We start from the raw sequence: 12,608 nt of genomic DNA on the forward strand, positions 1-12,608 counted from the left end.
TGAACACATCAATCATCACATTCACATCAATAATTCTAAAAGTACTTTTTTGAACTTTAAATAAAGTAATCCAGGAAGGCTTATGTAGCATTTTCATCAGCATAATGTGATTTATTACACATTACCAAAACACAGGACTTTTATAAATTTGACAGTGTTTCACAATTATTCTCTGAAAGTGCAATTATTTTTGAATGCTAACAGGTTTTTTCATACAGGAAAGTACCATGATTAAAAAAATCCAAATCAAAATTCATTCTCAAAAGAAGGCACTGATCACTGCCTTTACAATTTAAGGTCATAAATTAAGAAAGGACAGAGAAACATTTAGAGCATGTGGAATTCAGTCACTCAGACTGGACTTCTTAACCGGAATGTGATCGACCCTCAAACTCAAAACACCAGAGACTTTGGTTTCTCCCAGGGGAACTGCTCTCTGCCAAAGTGACCGTAGCAGGCAGTGGCCTGATAAATCGGCCGCTTCAGTCCCAGCTCTCTGTAAAAGAAACACGGTCAGGATCGCACTGTTATGCTTACAGAAGAAGGCAGTGTTCAAAGCTTTGAGAAAACTGCACATACTTCACGATGACTCCAGGCCTCAGGTCAAAGTTCTTCTGTATTATCTGCAGCAGCTCGTCTTCGTCCCTGCTCGACGTGCCGTAGTGAAACACCGAGATGGACAGCGGATGGCTCACTCCGATAGCATAGGAGATCTGAACCAAACAGACCAGAAATCAGCTATCAAAGTCTTTTTAACTCATGAATGGTTGAAGTCCAGTCGACTAGTCATTGCGGCTCTACTTGCCATCATCACATAATGCAGCTAGAATCCCTCCTTTCTATAAAGCAGGGAACAACCTGTCAGTGAGTGGAGTTTGCAGGAGCTGCCAATGACTCAGCAGGTGCTGAAAAGAGGCATTCAGTGCTAGCCTTGGCCAGCAGGGCTAATGTAGCCTCTCGTGTCTGCTTAACTTTATAGCAGCGGTTTTCTGTTGGATCTGAGCTGATTGGTGATTCTAAAAGTTTTGCGCAGTTCAGCTCAAAGGCCCATAGAAGAAGTGTTTCTAAGAACAGCTGATAAGCACTTACAACAGAGTTACCACAAACTTAGCTGTTTTCCAGCTAGCATGTGCACAGTTTTACCCTCATTTGAAAACTGTAAAATGATGCACAGCAGCTGCAGGATCATTAAAACTGATTACACAAGTGAGTACAGCTTTAAACTTCCTCACCTGGACGAGGACTCTCCTGCACAGTCCGGCTTTGACCAAAGACTTGGCGACCCAGCGAGCTGCATATGCTCCGGACCGATCCACTTTGGAGTAGTCTTTTCCAGAGAAAGCTCCTCCCCCGTGCCCACCCCATCCACCGTATGTGTCCACTATGATTTTACGGCCTGTGAGTCCTGCATCGCCCTGGTGATAAAAAAACATCAGTCAAATCCTGCTTTACCCCAAACATCAGATACATTTCTTCTTTCTTTGTGGTTTCCTCACCTGTGGGCCACCTTTAAGGAATTTCCCACTTGGCAGTAGATGGTAGATGGTCTTGTCATCCAAGTACTTGCCAGGAATGACATCCTTCACCACCTTCTCCATCAGATTGTGTCTGATCTCCTCCAGGGTGATGTCCGGGGTGTGCTGAACTGAAATGACCACAGTGTGAACTCGCAGAGGCTCCATGGCTCCATGGTTGTCTCTGTACTCGACTGTGACCTGCAGGTAAGAGGGCACAAAGCTAAAAGCAAACAGCACAGCGACGATACAGTAAAACCTTCTGAGGGATGAGATGAGGAGAGATGCTGAATGTCACATTTTAAAGGTCACAGTCAAACAGGTCCAAAAGGGCAGGTGGGTCACCTGCGATTTGGAGTCTGGCAGTATCCAGGGACAGTCTCCGTTGCGTGACAGCTCCCTCATCCTGTAGTTGAGTTTGTGAGCCAAAAGGATGCTTAAAGGCATACACTCCTCGGTCTCATCTGTGGCGTAGCCAAACATCAAACCCTGAAGAGATGCAGTCCGAGCAGTCAGAAGTTACGTTTATCTTCAAATTCAAAACCTCCTCTAATATGTTTTTTAATGCTTATTTTCATGCGGTGAAACACGGCAGTTTGGATTTAAAGGTCAGAAGCTGAACCTGGTCCCCTGCTCCGATGTTCTCCTGATCCCTGCCTTCAAACACACAGTCTGATATCTCCACGCACTGCGGCTCCAGCGCTAACAGCACGTTACACGTCTTGTAGTCGAAACCTGCAGACCACAGGTGGGACTCATTAGCTCAATTCACTTACACAGCTGGTTATTAAATAAGAAGAAGGAATCCCACCATACTGCACCTTTGGAAGAGTTATCATAGCCAATGGCCTTCACGGTATTTCGGACCACTGACTGCAGGTCCACTTTGGCCTTCGATGTCACTTCTCCGACCAGTAAAATCATGCCCGTCTTCGCCACACATTCTGGAACAACACATCGTGTTTTTACAAGCCGTGAAACGGACCTCATGAGACAAACTGCTGTACTGAATGCGGTACATAATCAGAGTTGGTCATAATTTTTCCAAACGTCTGGTTCTTGTGTACTTTCTATCTGACACATCTTCATTAGAATAACAGAAGAGAACAAAAGTTTCTGAGGATTGATTGAATGCCGGTGACCGAATGCTTAAGTGAACTTTGACTAAAAGGGCAAAAGTGGATTCAGTAAAAGATAATTGAATGTTTAATCAGTAGTTATCAATACACCTTTGAAACTAAAAGTATTGACGGCGTCACTACCTCCATGTTTGCGACTATTTGAGTTTAGATTTGGTCCTCAGGACAAGATTTCTGATTTTAAAACACGCTTGTGTTACTTTCCAGTTAGTTCACTGACAGATCAGAAAAAGGTTTAATGTTTCTGTGTAAACTCTGTGTACAAGACATAAAATTCATGTTTCAATAGGTTTTCAGTAGGACAGAAAGTATTCAATACGCAAGAATTTTTTAAATCAAAAAATACTGAAAGGTCTCCTCCTTATGAAAAAAATAATTTGTATTCAATATGATTTTTAAAAACTTCTTGAATAGACATTTTGCTGTTCTGAGATTATTCGGAGTCATTAGCTACTGAGAGTAATTGGCGCGCCAGCAGCAGCATCATGAGACAGAGTACTTACCACAGGCCACTTTAGAGTCCGGGTCCTGGCTCAGGTACGCATCAAGTACAGCATCGCTGATCTGATCACACATTTTATCTGTGAGCACAAAGTCAAGAGACTTAAAAACAGAAACCTTAAACATATAAAGTGTGTAAATAATACTGTGCACTTCAAAACCTGACAAATCGTGGGAATTTTTAGACTCACTTAAGTATATGTCTAATGAATGAATGAATGAATGAATAAATAAATAAAGGATTCAGTTTATCTGACAAAACTTAAAAGTGCAAAAAAGGAAATACTCGATTAAAGCACGAGCAGGGCAGAACTGTACAGTGAACACAGTAAATGTACTTGCACTACTGCACATTTTGCTGATTATACGTCTGTACGCTTACATAAAGTTTTACATTTAGGACTTTCACTCGGAGTATTTCCAGACTGTGGTATTTCTACTTTTACTTAAACAAAGGGTATGAGTACTTCTTGCACCCAACATGTCCAGACATGTCCATACTCGGTATAGCTTCCTAAACATGTGTAAACATGACCACAGTACCGGAGTGTCCTTCTCCGACAGACTCGGATGTGAACAGGAAAGTCCTGCCGCTGCGGGTTCCGCTGGGGTTCATCTTCGGCTCGTCGCTCGGCGCGGAAAAGCTAAACTTAACGGAATTAAAAACAGCTAAATTAAACGTGTGGATAAAACGCCGCACTTCAAGTGAGGACGAGCTTTGGTGTCCACCGACACTGATAAGAAAAAGAAGCAATAATTAACTCAGGGGGTTGAGCCAAGATGCTTTTGCAGCAGGAAAGTCGACTGAGGACGTGCGGATTTAGCGCAGAATTATTAAAAGCGGCTGATTCAAGTTTTCACCAGTAGTTGCAAATATGTTTTTAGAAAACTACAAACTTCTGTTCTCATGTCCTTTCCGGTGGGCCTTCTCTTTGGAGACGGATGTGTGGGCTGAAGGAGGAGTGTTTACGAGCGAAAGTCCTTCAGGCAGCGGCGAGGACAGCCTCAAGATGTCGCTGTTATGACGCAGCTTGAGGCGGATGCTTAACGATACACTTTATGTATTTACAACATTTTGCGGGAATACTTGTGTAGTACTTTCATAGTGTGGCGTTAGTACTTTTACTCAAGTATTAAGACTAAATACGCCTTCCACCACTTTGATTAGTAATATAAGGCACATTGCAGACTCATTTATGTATTTTTATTTGACTTTGAGAAATCACATGCACATACACGAAGAGGCTACATAATGAATGATTATTGCTGCTACTTGACTATTTGTAATTTAAGTACATTTTCTTGATAGTTAGAGCTTGTATAAGACTGTTCTTGAATTGAGGTGTTGTTACTTTTACTTCAGTAAAATATGTCAATACTTCCAGCACCATACAGTCTACATTTATTTATTCCTCTTTTCCCACACTCCACTCTACTACTCTACTTCCTTTGTATGAGTCATGACACACACACACACACACACACACACACACACACGCTTCAGTTGTTGTAACACATTAAGGGAAAAATTAGAACAAAAGTAGGAAGGAATGAATTTTAGTATTGAGTAGAAAGCTGTTGTAGTTATGCGGAATGATAGAAGCAATATTTTATTTATGTATTACACTGCAGATTGACTCTAAATGTTAGCATGCTAACAGCCTCACAGTGAGCAGATATTGGGTTTATCATATGTTCACCATCTCAGTTTCACATATTAGCATACTAATATCTTCTAATTAGCACTGTAGCTACAGCTGAAGATGAGCAAAATATCTTCATATTTTCATAGATATTTGGTCATGAACCAGAATAATTGGACAGATTTATAAAACTGACCTGAAGATTGAACTGCATGTAAAGTCAGGGGACATCATCATGTTGCTGGGACATTTCACTCAAAACCAAAAATGTTAACCTCATGGTGGCGCTAGAGAAAAAGTCGGGCTCACAGAAGTCATCAGGATTCATCTTGTAGGGAAATTTCATGGCAATCCGCCCAACAGTTGTTTATATTTCAGTGTGGGCCAAAGTGGAGGCTAACACTGCTAACCCTGGTGCTATGCTGCTAGCATAGCAAAAAATGCTAAAAGTACAATCATTAACAAGCTATTTAGAGTTGTAGCAGCCAGTCAAGTGCAGTTATCTCTTTTAATATGTAATTCCACTCAATAAACATCTTGACAAGAGGTCCAAAGGTTTGCTATTAGGTGGAGTGACATATTTCTTTATTAGTTTAGTTATTATATAGCTATATTGCTAGCATTTTTAATCCATTTTTTAAATATGCTAACCTAGACATCAACATGAGTGAAGTGGATCTGCATACATAAACTGCTGTCAGGCGCTGGCTGCTTTACTGCTGAAATAACAAACTGCACAGCACAGGATGAGGAAATGAAGTGAAGCAACAGTGACTTCACCCCTTTATTGCCTTGCAAATATCCCTGTGCTGAGCAGAGAGCCCTTTGGCCAGACTTATCAGTTCAACGCTGGCCTACATCCCTCCATCTATCAGCTGATGGTATGTATATGTTTATAACAGATCAGTTCAGGTTGGTTAAATTGAATTTTCATCTTTTTTATGTTTGAAATTGTTGTTGATACTGTTGTCCTTTCGTGCTGAATATGTGGCAGCGTAGTTCATGAAAAGCAGGAAATGACAACACTGTGTGTCCATGATGTGACAAGTTCTTTATGTTGATGATGTTTGGCTCCTGTTGAGCCAGTGAGACTTTGATTGAGATCACGGGTTGGTTAATGAGTAACACAGGAAAGGTGCAACCTTCAGCAGGCGTTTGTTCAGCTCTTACTGTGTGACTCACACAGCCACAACAGGCTCAGATCTCTGTTTATTATACGGACAGGAGTGGATAACAGGACGCTTGTGGAGCTTTTTGTTCTTTGTATGAAGTTGTTTTTTGTCGGTTGTGACTGAGAAACGGTGCTTCTATGGTAAGTGGAGTATTTCTTCTAATACACTGACGTTTTGTAAAGTTTTCATCTCAAGTGTTGTTCTTTTTGGACATGTTTTTCATCCTGATAGTATCTAAAAGGGATTCCCTGTACGTCTGTCCTCGTTTCCTGACCAGGTCTACTTTGTAACCACACTACTTGAGGTTTTCACCTGCCAATCACGCAGGCCTCGGTGATCTGATAGCACCATTTTCCTGTTGTCTAAGTTGCAGGAAGTGAAGTTTGGCCACTGAAAAGCGTGACTACAGAGGTCGCTGTTGACTGCATGTGTTTCTCATTGTGGTGTTCATGACAGTAAATGTGTGCAGATTCTGATCAGATCTGTTCATTGTTTTTCACAGGATAACACAAGCCCTCAGACGCCGGCCTCCGGCTCGTCGGCTAAAATTGACCAAGTGCAAAGTCAGGTCAACGAGGTTAAAGTTATCCTGAAAGACAACATCAGCAAAGTGCTGGAGAGGGGCGACAGATTAGACGACCTGATTGACAAGACTGGCGACCTCCAGGCTTCTGTAAGTGTCCGATCGTGATGGTGCAGGATGACTGTGTTCTTTATGGATCAGGTTTTCATACACGACTCATTAAAACAGGGCTGAAGCACTGTAGCTAACTACTTAAAGTATTTAAGTTTCTGCTTTTCTGAGGAAATGTTGTAATTCTAACGTAACTCCATTTATGTGACAGCTTTGGTGAGTAGTTTAGTTTCTTTTCAGCTTAGCTTTTACAGATAAATAAAACAACAGTATCTACTTGAGGCCTCCTGTCACGTTTCAGGTCTGTAGGAAGGACTCATTTCCGCTCTAAACTCCGCTCTAAAAAGACAGTTTAATTTAAATAACCTGTTTGAGGCCTAATATGTACAGTATTTCATAAAAAGGCAAAGATTAGAGAAACACCCAACAAATGAAAACTGCCATGAGATGATAAAACTTTTCTTCTTTCCTCTGCCATTTATCACACCTCATCTTCTGACCTTTGTGAGGGGCCTGACCCCTATGTTGGCAACCACAAACCATCAGTACCGTTAATACTACTTTTACATTATTGCATTGGTGCCAGTACAGTCCTGAAACACAGTCAAACTCAAAAGGATCAAATGGTGACACTTTTTTGTTAAGGAACACATGTTCACCATTGGTTATCAACATGTATATTAGTTGGATATCAAAGAACTTATTAATGCCTTATTCTGTATGACCTTACTGTAATAATCCCGATGAGCCATTAACTGAGAGTTTTCCCACCAACAGCCTCCTAATTACTGCTTACTGATTGTACTTAAGGAAGTTGTTTTACATGAATTACCTTATGAGATTGTAGTACCACATACCACATAGTCAGTCTCCCTCATTAACACTGCATAAATGTGGTTAATTCTCGAGTAGCAAACTATAAGTGTTTATAACTTTTTAAAAACTCTCGTTTAGGTCTTTTTTTCTAACCCAGAATATGATTCATAATTAATTCACTAGTAGTTTGAAACTTATTAAGGTCAAAGAGTCAGGATGTCAGTGGTGGAAGAAGCATTCAGCACACAGTGAAAATACTCCACACCAAGTAAAAGTCCTGCGTCCAGAGCCAGTACCTGAAGATAAGATGTAGTGCAGTAACAAGTGCTGTATGTTTGCCTCTGAGATGGACTGGAGTGGAAATATAAAGCTGTTTAAATTGGAAATAAAATACAATTTGTACTGAAGCGCAGTACTTGTGCTTAGTTACACGTTACTTAATGGTGAACGTGACTCATTTAGGGCGTCTTTTTATTCCACACATTTCTCTTTCTTGTCTGGAGCCTACATTACCCACAATGCTCCATCACTGGGGTTTTATCAGGTTTCTGTTATGTTTATTTTCAGGCGGACTCGTTCCAAAGAACATCCACACGGGTTGCCAGGAAGTACTGGTGGAAAAACATTAAGATGATGATTATAATTGGTGTGATTGTGTTGATCATCGTCATCCTCATCATCCTCTTCGCCACAAAGGTTATCTAAAACCTGCTGGCACTCTGTCAGCAGCCCGGGACTGAAAGCAATCGAGCTGGCGGGAGAAGCTCACCAACACAAAGCTTGTAATTGCACTCGCGAAGAGTCTCAGATCAGCTCAGCTCCAACAGATGTTTTATTTCCAGATCAAATGTTTGTCAAATATAAATGATTTTATAGCATCAGAAAGCCTGTTGATTAAGTTACTCTGAGAATTTGGAACTCGGAGCTTAAAATGTCAGAAAGTTGGCTTCCCTGAACACTCCAACAGTCATTAAAGGGACATTTAGCCGCAAAATTAAGAATACATGGGGTGGACTGTCCCTTTAATTTGACATAATACAACTCTTAATATTGGACAAGGATCACAAATCCAGATGATTGTTTATTATTTTTATTTTGTCTCATTTTTAATACCCTGTGTGTGTGTGTGTGTGTGTGTGTGTATTTACCGTGTATTATGTCAAGCTGTAATAACGTGTATATTATATGACCGATGACTATGATAAAGAGGATGAACTGTAACAACGTATCTTATATCTTTGCTATCATATGAGTGTACATATGTGTGACTTGTTCAAACCAAACTAACATTTCAGTAAAGAAATAAATGAAGCAATTCACAAAGAGCATATGAGAACAACAAATACAAAAACAAGAAGGGCTGAGAAGGACTTTGCAGTAATCTAAATAAATGCAAAACATCAAAACTTTTAAGATACAACAAATACTCTGGTAAATATGCTGTAGGTCATAGTGCTCTTCGCTCAGTTTATTTTTTATTTTTAGATTTTTTTTGTACAATCAGCTAGTGATCTTTGCTGGACACCATCATCTCTCTGGCCAATGATCCACCAGCCCACAGCTGCCTTTCATCACTCTGAAACCTACGAAAAACAAACAAAAACAAATCAGCCCCAGATGAACGAAAAATGCTTGATTATAAAAAACAAAAAAGGAATCCCCCGTGTTTATTATGTCCAATGTAAAAAAATACATAAATAAGAAAAAGCAAATTATTTTAACATTTTACATTTACAAAAAGTTAGTCCATAAGCTAGAAATCCTGAAGTGCGATAAATTGAAGAGGTCAAAGCCCAAATACTAAATGGAAGAAACCTTCAATTGGTCAAAAATACACATTACAGAAAGCATTACATGCAAATTTCTGGAAATGTAGTGACACTTCTTGTTTTACAAAAGGTTATAAGAGGAAAATTCGTCACAAGAAAATTAACAAAAGAGGAGGCTTTTCCATCGCTGTCAGTAAGACAAAACAGAGCAGTACATGTACACAAAGTAAAGCACTTCATCCCCCAACACAGTAGAGTCCAACTACGAACCAGGTTTTAGCTCATGGACTACTGGCTACAAGAGCTAAATAAAGAAACAAGCATTTTAGATAAGATTAGGAGTGCATATATTAACAATGGGAACTGGGAAGTCCAGAGAAAGCTGTACGTATCCTTTGAAAAGCAAATAGTTATTTTTTCATATATGTAATCATTACTTGTGGGGGAGTAAGGGCCTGTAAAAAATCACAATTACATGTGTATATTTTAAGTTTTACATTACAAACAGTTGCAAAGAAATTAAAATGGAAAGAAAGATGGCAAAGCTGGACGTGTCCCATATTGTTTTAGTTTAGAAATGCTGATACAGGATGTTGTAAGACCATACCAAATGGCAGCATTCGAGAGCGTATGCTTCTCGTACCCGGTCCGCATTGAGCGGGCCCTGAGAGTATCTGGGAGTCAGCTCATGGCCTGCAAGGAAGCTCCGCTGGCAGGTACAAACAAGGTATGTCAGAGTTAGGAGACAACATACTTCCTTTTCTGTTTCCTTGCACATCCTTAACTTTGGCATCCATTTACTGTAGTAGCAGTACTTTACCTGTTAACTTTACAGTTTAAAAAAGAAAAAGAAGGTGCAAAAGAGGCAGCAGAAGGCCAGCTGTTAAAATAATCGCCACAAGAGTGTAGCCTCTATGTTACCACTACTGTAAAGCACTTGAGGGTGCTGAGAAAAAGAAATTTACAAGAGGAAATTACACATTATGTTACCAAACAGCAAAGTAATTAGGACTACTTTAAATTTACAGTAAGTGGTGAATTTTTGTTCTTACATACCTACTTGAAGATGAGGGTTTCCCCCATTAATACGGCTTGTAACTGTTGGTGTGACCACCACGCCGTGGTGACTTGCCATATCCACCAGACTGATCTACGAGCGCGGAGGAAAATAGTTTTTACAGTAACAGAAAATACATGGAATTGTTGACATAAAAGTGAAGCTCAACAAGCCGTTCGGATGATGGATTTACTTACCGTTGTAGTCACCATATCCATAATAGTTGTTGTAACCAGGGTAATCATAGCCACCATATCCTCCATATCCTTGATTATTGTAACCGTAATTGCCATAATTCCCATAGCCTTGATTCCAGTAGTTGCCATAACCCTGGTTCCAATTTTGATTGGGACCTGCAATAAATCAAGATTTAAATAAAATCTTTTTCTACCACATGAGCTAACAGCCGCTTCACTGAGGCTGTCCGACGTTTCTTCAGATGGTAAAATGAGGAGCTGAGCTTTTATGGGAGGTTAGTTAATCAGTGAACTTTATGGGGGCCATTTAGTCCCAATTTCTAGTGTTTATTCAAGCTAAAGGCCTCTTAACAGTAATTTCATATTATGTCGATTGAACAAAAGTATTTCCCAAAACGTTTCCTTATTGTGGCATTATTTACGCTCTTCTTTACGTTGCCAACATTTTCTCCACTCACCTCCACCTCTTCCTCGAGACCTGGATGAGTATCCTCCTCTGCCTCCCCAGTACTGCTGCTGCTGGTACTGCTCCTTGGACATGGCCACTTTTATTTCACACTGAAGGGACACCCGTCAGGTTGATTTTTTTCCCCCCACAGTAATCAATGTGATATAAAGTCACCATGATATGTGCCAAACCAAAAACCAGCTACGGTAATAAAGTTTTATGTGAGAGAGAAAAAAAAGAGGCTGTACCTTGCTTAGTCCAATATTGTGGTACTTTTTCTCCATGATGCTCTTAACTGGCTCCTCCTCTTTGAATGTGATGAAGCAGAAGCCTCTCCTTTTGTTTGTTTTGTTCTCCATGGGAAGCTCAATTGACTCCACCTGTTCACATTATCAAAAAATATAGTAGTCTTCATGAAACGTGTTTGTGGTTTGAAACAAAGAGCAGGTAAAATCTTATTTACAGTATGCCCAGTCATGCAAAACAAGAAATGAGTTCCGCGGAATAAGTTGATAAAATGGAACCAATATGATCCCAATTACCAACAGCACTAACTAAAGGTAAATCTGGAAATGCTAGAAAAAACGTACCTCCCCAAAGGCACCAAAGTACTCTCTGACTTTCTCTTCAGGAGTGTCTGGAGAGAGACCACCAACAAAGATCTTCTTTACGGGCTCCTTGCTCTTCATGGCCTTGGCTTTTTTGGGATCGATGACCTTTCCGTTGAGTTTATGTTCCTTCTGTGAGGCAACCTACATAACAAAATTATCAAAACCAGTTGCGCCTTAATGCAAAACTTCCCATGTGGGATGGTTTAGAGTGAAGATAAGAGACCCTGGCAGGACGATACCTTCTCAACACTGTCAGGATCTTTGAAGAGCACAAAGCCAAAACCCCTTGAGCGGCCAGTCATTGGGTCCAGTTTTAATGTGCAGTCTACAACCTCCCCATACTTGGAAAAGTAATCTTTCAGATCCTTCTTAGTCGTGTCCCAGCTGAGCCCTCCTATAAACATCTTCCTATTAACAAAACAGCCGTAACAAGGAGTTAAGGAAACCATAACTGCAGACTGAGAAAGCAAACAGTACATGACGTGATGTTTAAAACTCAGCTGTGGGATGGTAATGACATCACACAGGCTGGTTAAATATATTTGTATGTTAAACTGTAATATCACCGTACCCCTCATCCTCTTCGTTTTTACTGGCGTCAATCCTTGAGCCCTCGGCCTCGCCCCCCATCAGGCCACAGTCCCCAGTGGCAGACATTGGATCGTCACTGTTAGCCTCCCCGTCCTCTTCCATTCTCATCATGGTCGTGTCATCGGCGAATTCACAATCTTCCGACATGTTTAGGCTTTATAGGACTAAGAAAAGTTGCCGCAAAACAGCTCGAAAACTCACGCTACGTCAGAATTTATTGTTGAAGCTAAGCTAGTTGGCGCTGTCAGCTAATGCTAGTTAGTTGCTAGCTAATATTCTGTTATGATATGTCGGTAGCTGCAACTCTTGGCGTTAAACACAGCACGCTATCTAGTTGGTCTAAGTGGGTACAACTGTAAAGATATTCCCAATATAAGCAAAACCGTCTCTCAGCAAGGCAGAAATTAGTTTTGAGTGCTAGTGATGATGATTTGAGAGCGTCGTTTTGTTTTCATCGCATTTTCTTCTTCTCGTCTTTCTCGCTAAACCACGCTCAGTAGCGCCACCCGCCAAGCT

At 40.6% G+C, this 12,608-nt stretch overlaps 3 protein-coding genes across 7 annotated transcripts; 1 reads left to right on the plus strand and 2 right to left on the minus strand.

Moving 5' to 3' along the window:
• Positions 1–85: 85 nt before the first annotated feature.
• On the minus strand, positions 86–4,169 carry mat2al (methionine adenosyltransferase II, alpha-like). Its single transcript, XM_046375205.1, has 10 exons — positions 4,052–4,169; positions 3,698–3,803; positions 3,157–3,234; positions 2,336–2,458; positions 2,137–2,249; positions 1,860–2,003; positions 1,497–1,715; positions 1,233–1,415; positions 580–713; positions 86–496 (listed from the first exon to the last, which is right to left on the minus strand). The coding sequence occupies exons 1-10, from the start codon at positions 4,061–4,063 to the stop codon at positions 394–396; spliced, it is 1,215 nt and encodes a 404-aa protein (XP_046231161.1). The 5' UTR covers positions 4,064–4,169; the 3' UTR covers positions 86–393.
• Positions 4,170–5,523: 1,354 nt separating this feature from the next.
• On the plus strand, positions 5,524–8,647 carry si:ch73-234b20.5 (uncharacterized protein LOC449923 homolog). Of its 2 annotated transcripts, none has more exons than XM_046376025.1 (3): positions 5,524–5,678; positions 6,472–6,642; positions 7,987–8,647. In XM_046376025.1, the coding sequence occupies exons 1-3, from the start codon at positions 5,676–5,678 to the stop codon at positions 8,122–8,124; spliced, it is 312 nt and encodes a 103-aa protein (XP_046231981.1). In that variant the 5' UTR covers positions 5,524–5,675; the 3' UTR covers positions 8,125–8,647. The 2 variants fall into 2 exon arrangements, with proteins under 2 accessions (XP_046231981.1, XP_046231980.1); XM_046376024.1 differs by lacking the exon at positions 5,524–5,678 and adding an exon at positions 5,772–6,109.
• Positions 8,648–8,860: 213 nt separating this feature from the next.
• On the minus strand, positions 8,861–12,564 carry LOC124052100 (heterogeneous nuclear ribonucleoprotein D0-like). Of its 4 annotated transcripts, none has more exons than XR_006841932.1 (9): positions 12,073–12,564; positions 11,741–11,909; positions 11,481–11,642; positions 11,139–11,270; positions 10,901–11,000; positions 10,443–10,598; positions 10,249–10,338; positions 9,796–9,897; positions 8,861–9,002 (listed from the first exon to the last, which is right to left on the minus strand). XR_006841932.1 is itself a non-coding variant. In XM_046376018.1 (8 exons), exons 1-7 carry the CDS (start codon positions 12,237–12,239, stop codon positions 10,271–10,273), a joined length of 954 nt encoding a protein of 317 aa, XP_046231974.1. In that variant the 5' UTR covers positions 12,240–12,564; the 3' UTR covers positions 8,861–9,002; positions 10,249–10,270. The 4 variants fall into 4 exon arrangements, 2 of the variants coding, with proteins under 2 accessions (XP_046231974.1, XP_046231973.1); XR_006841931.1 differs by having other exon boundaries at positions 10,245–10,338; XM_046376018.1 differs by lacking the exon at positions 9,796–9,897.
• Between the last annotated feature and the right edge of the window lie 44 nt (positions 12,565–12,608).

This window comes from Scatophagus argus, chromosome 20, assembly GCF_020382885.2.
Source record: "Scatophagus argus isolate fScaArg1 chromosome 20, fScaArg1.pri, whole genome shotgun sequence".
In the NCBI taxonomy this organism is placed as follows: Eukaryota; Metazoa; Chordata; class Actinopteri; family Scatophagidae; genus Scatophagus; species Scatophagus argus.

What these genes read in the sequence shown, in the direction of transcription:
- LOC124052100 (XM_046376018.1), bottom strand. Translation starts at nt 12,239, where the DNA reads ATGTCGGAAGATTGTGAATTCGCCGATGACACGACCATGATGAGAATG. An exon ending in ACAATATTGGACTAAGCAAG is followed by an intron (nt 11,001 to 11,138) that starts GTACAGCCTCTT and finishes GTGTCCCTTCAG; the next exon opens with TGTGAAATAAAAGTGGCCAT. An exon ending in TGGATATGGTGACTACAACG is followed by an intron (nt 10,339 to 10,442) that starts GTAAGTAAATCC and finishes CCGCGCTCGTAG; the next exon opens with ATCAGTCTGGTGGATATGGC.
- si:ch73-234b20.5 (XM_046376025.1), top strand. An exon ending in CTGGCGACCTCCAGGCTTCT is followed by an intron (nt 6,643 to 7,986) that starts GTAAGTGTCCGA and finishes GTTTATTTTCAG; the next exon opens with GCGGACTCGTTCCAAAGAAC.
- mat2al (XM_046375205.1), bottom strand. An exon ending in GGACTCTAAAGTGGCCTGTG is followed by an intron (nt 2,459 to 3,156) that starts GTAAGTACTCTG and finishes GTGTTGTTCCAG; the next exon opens with AATGTGTGGCGAAGACGGGC. An exon ending in TGCCAGACTCCAAATCGCAG is followed by an intron (nt 1,716 to 1,859) that starts GTGACCCACCTG and finishes TCTTACCTGCAG; the next exon opens with GTCACAGTCGAGTACAGAGA.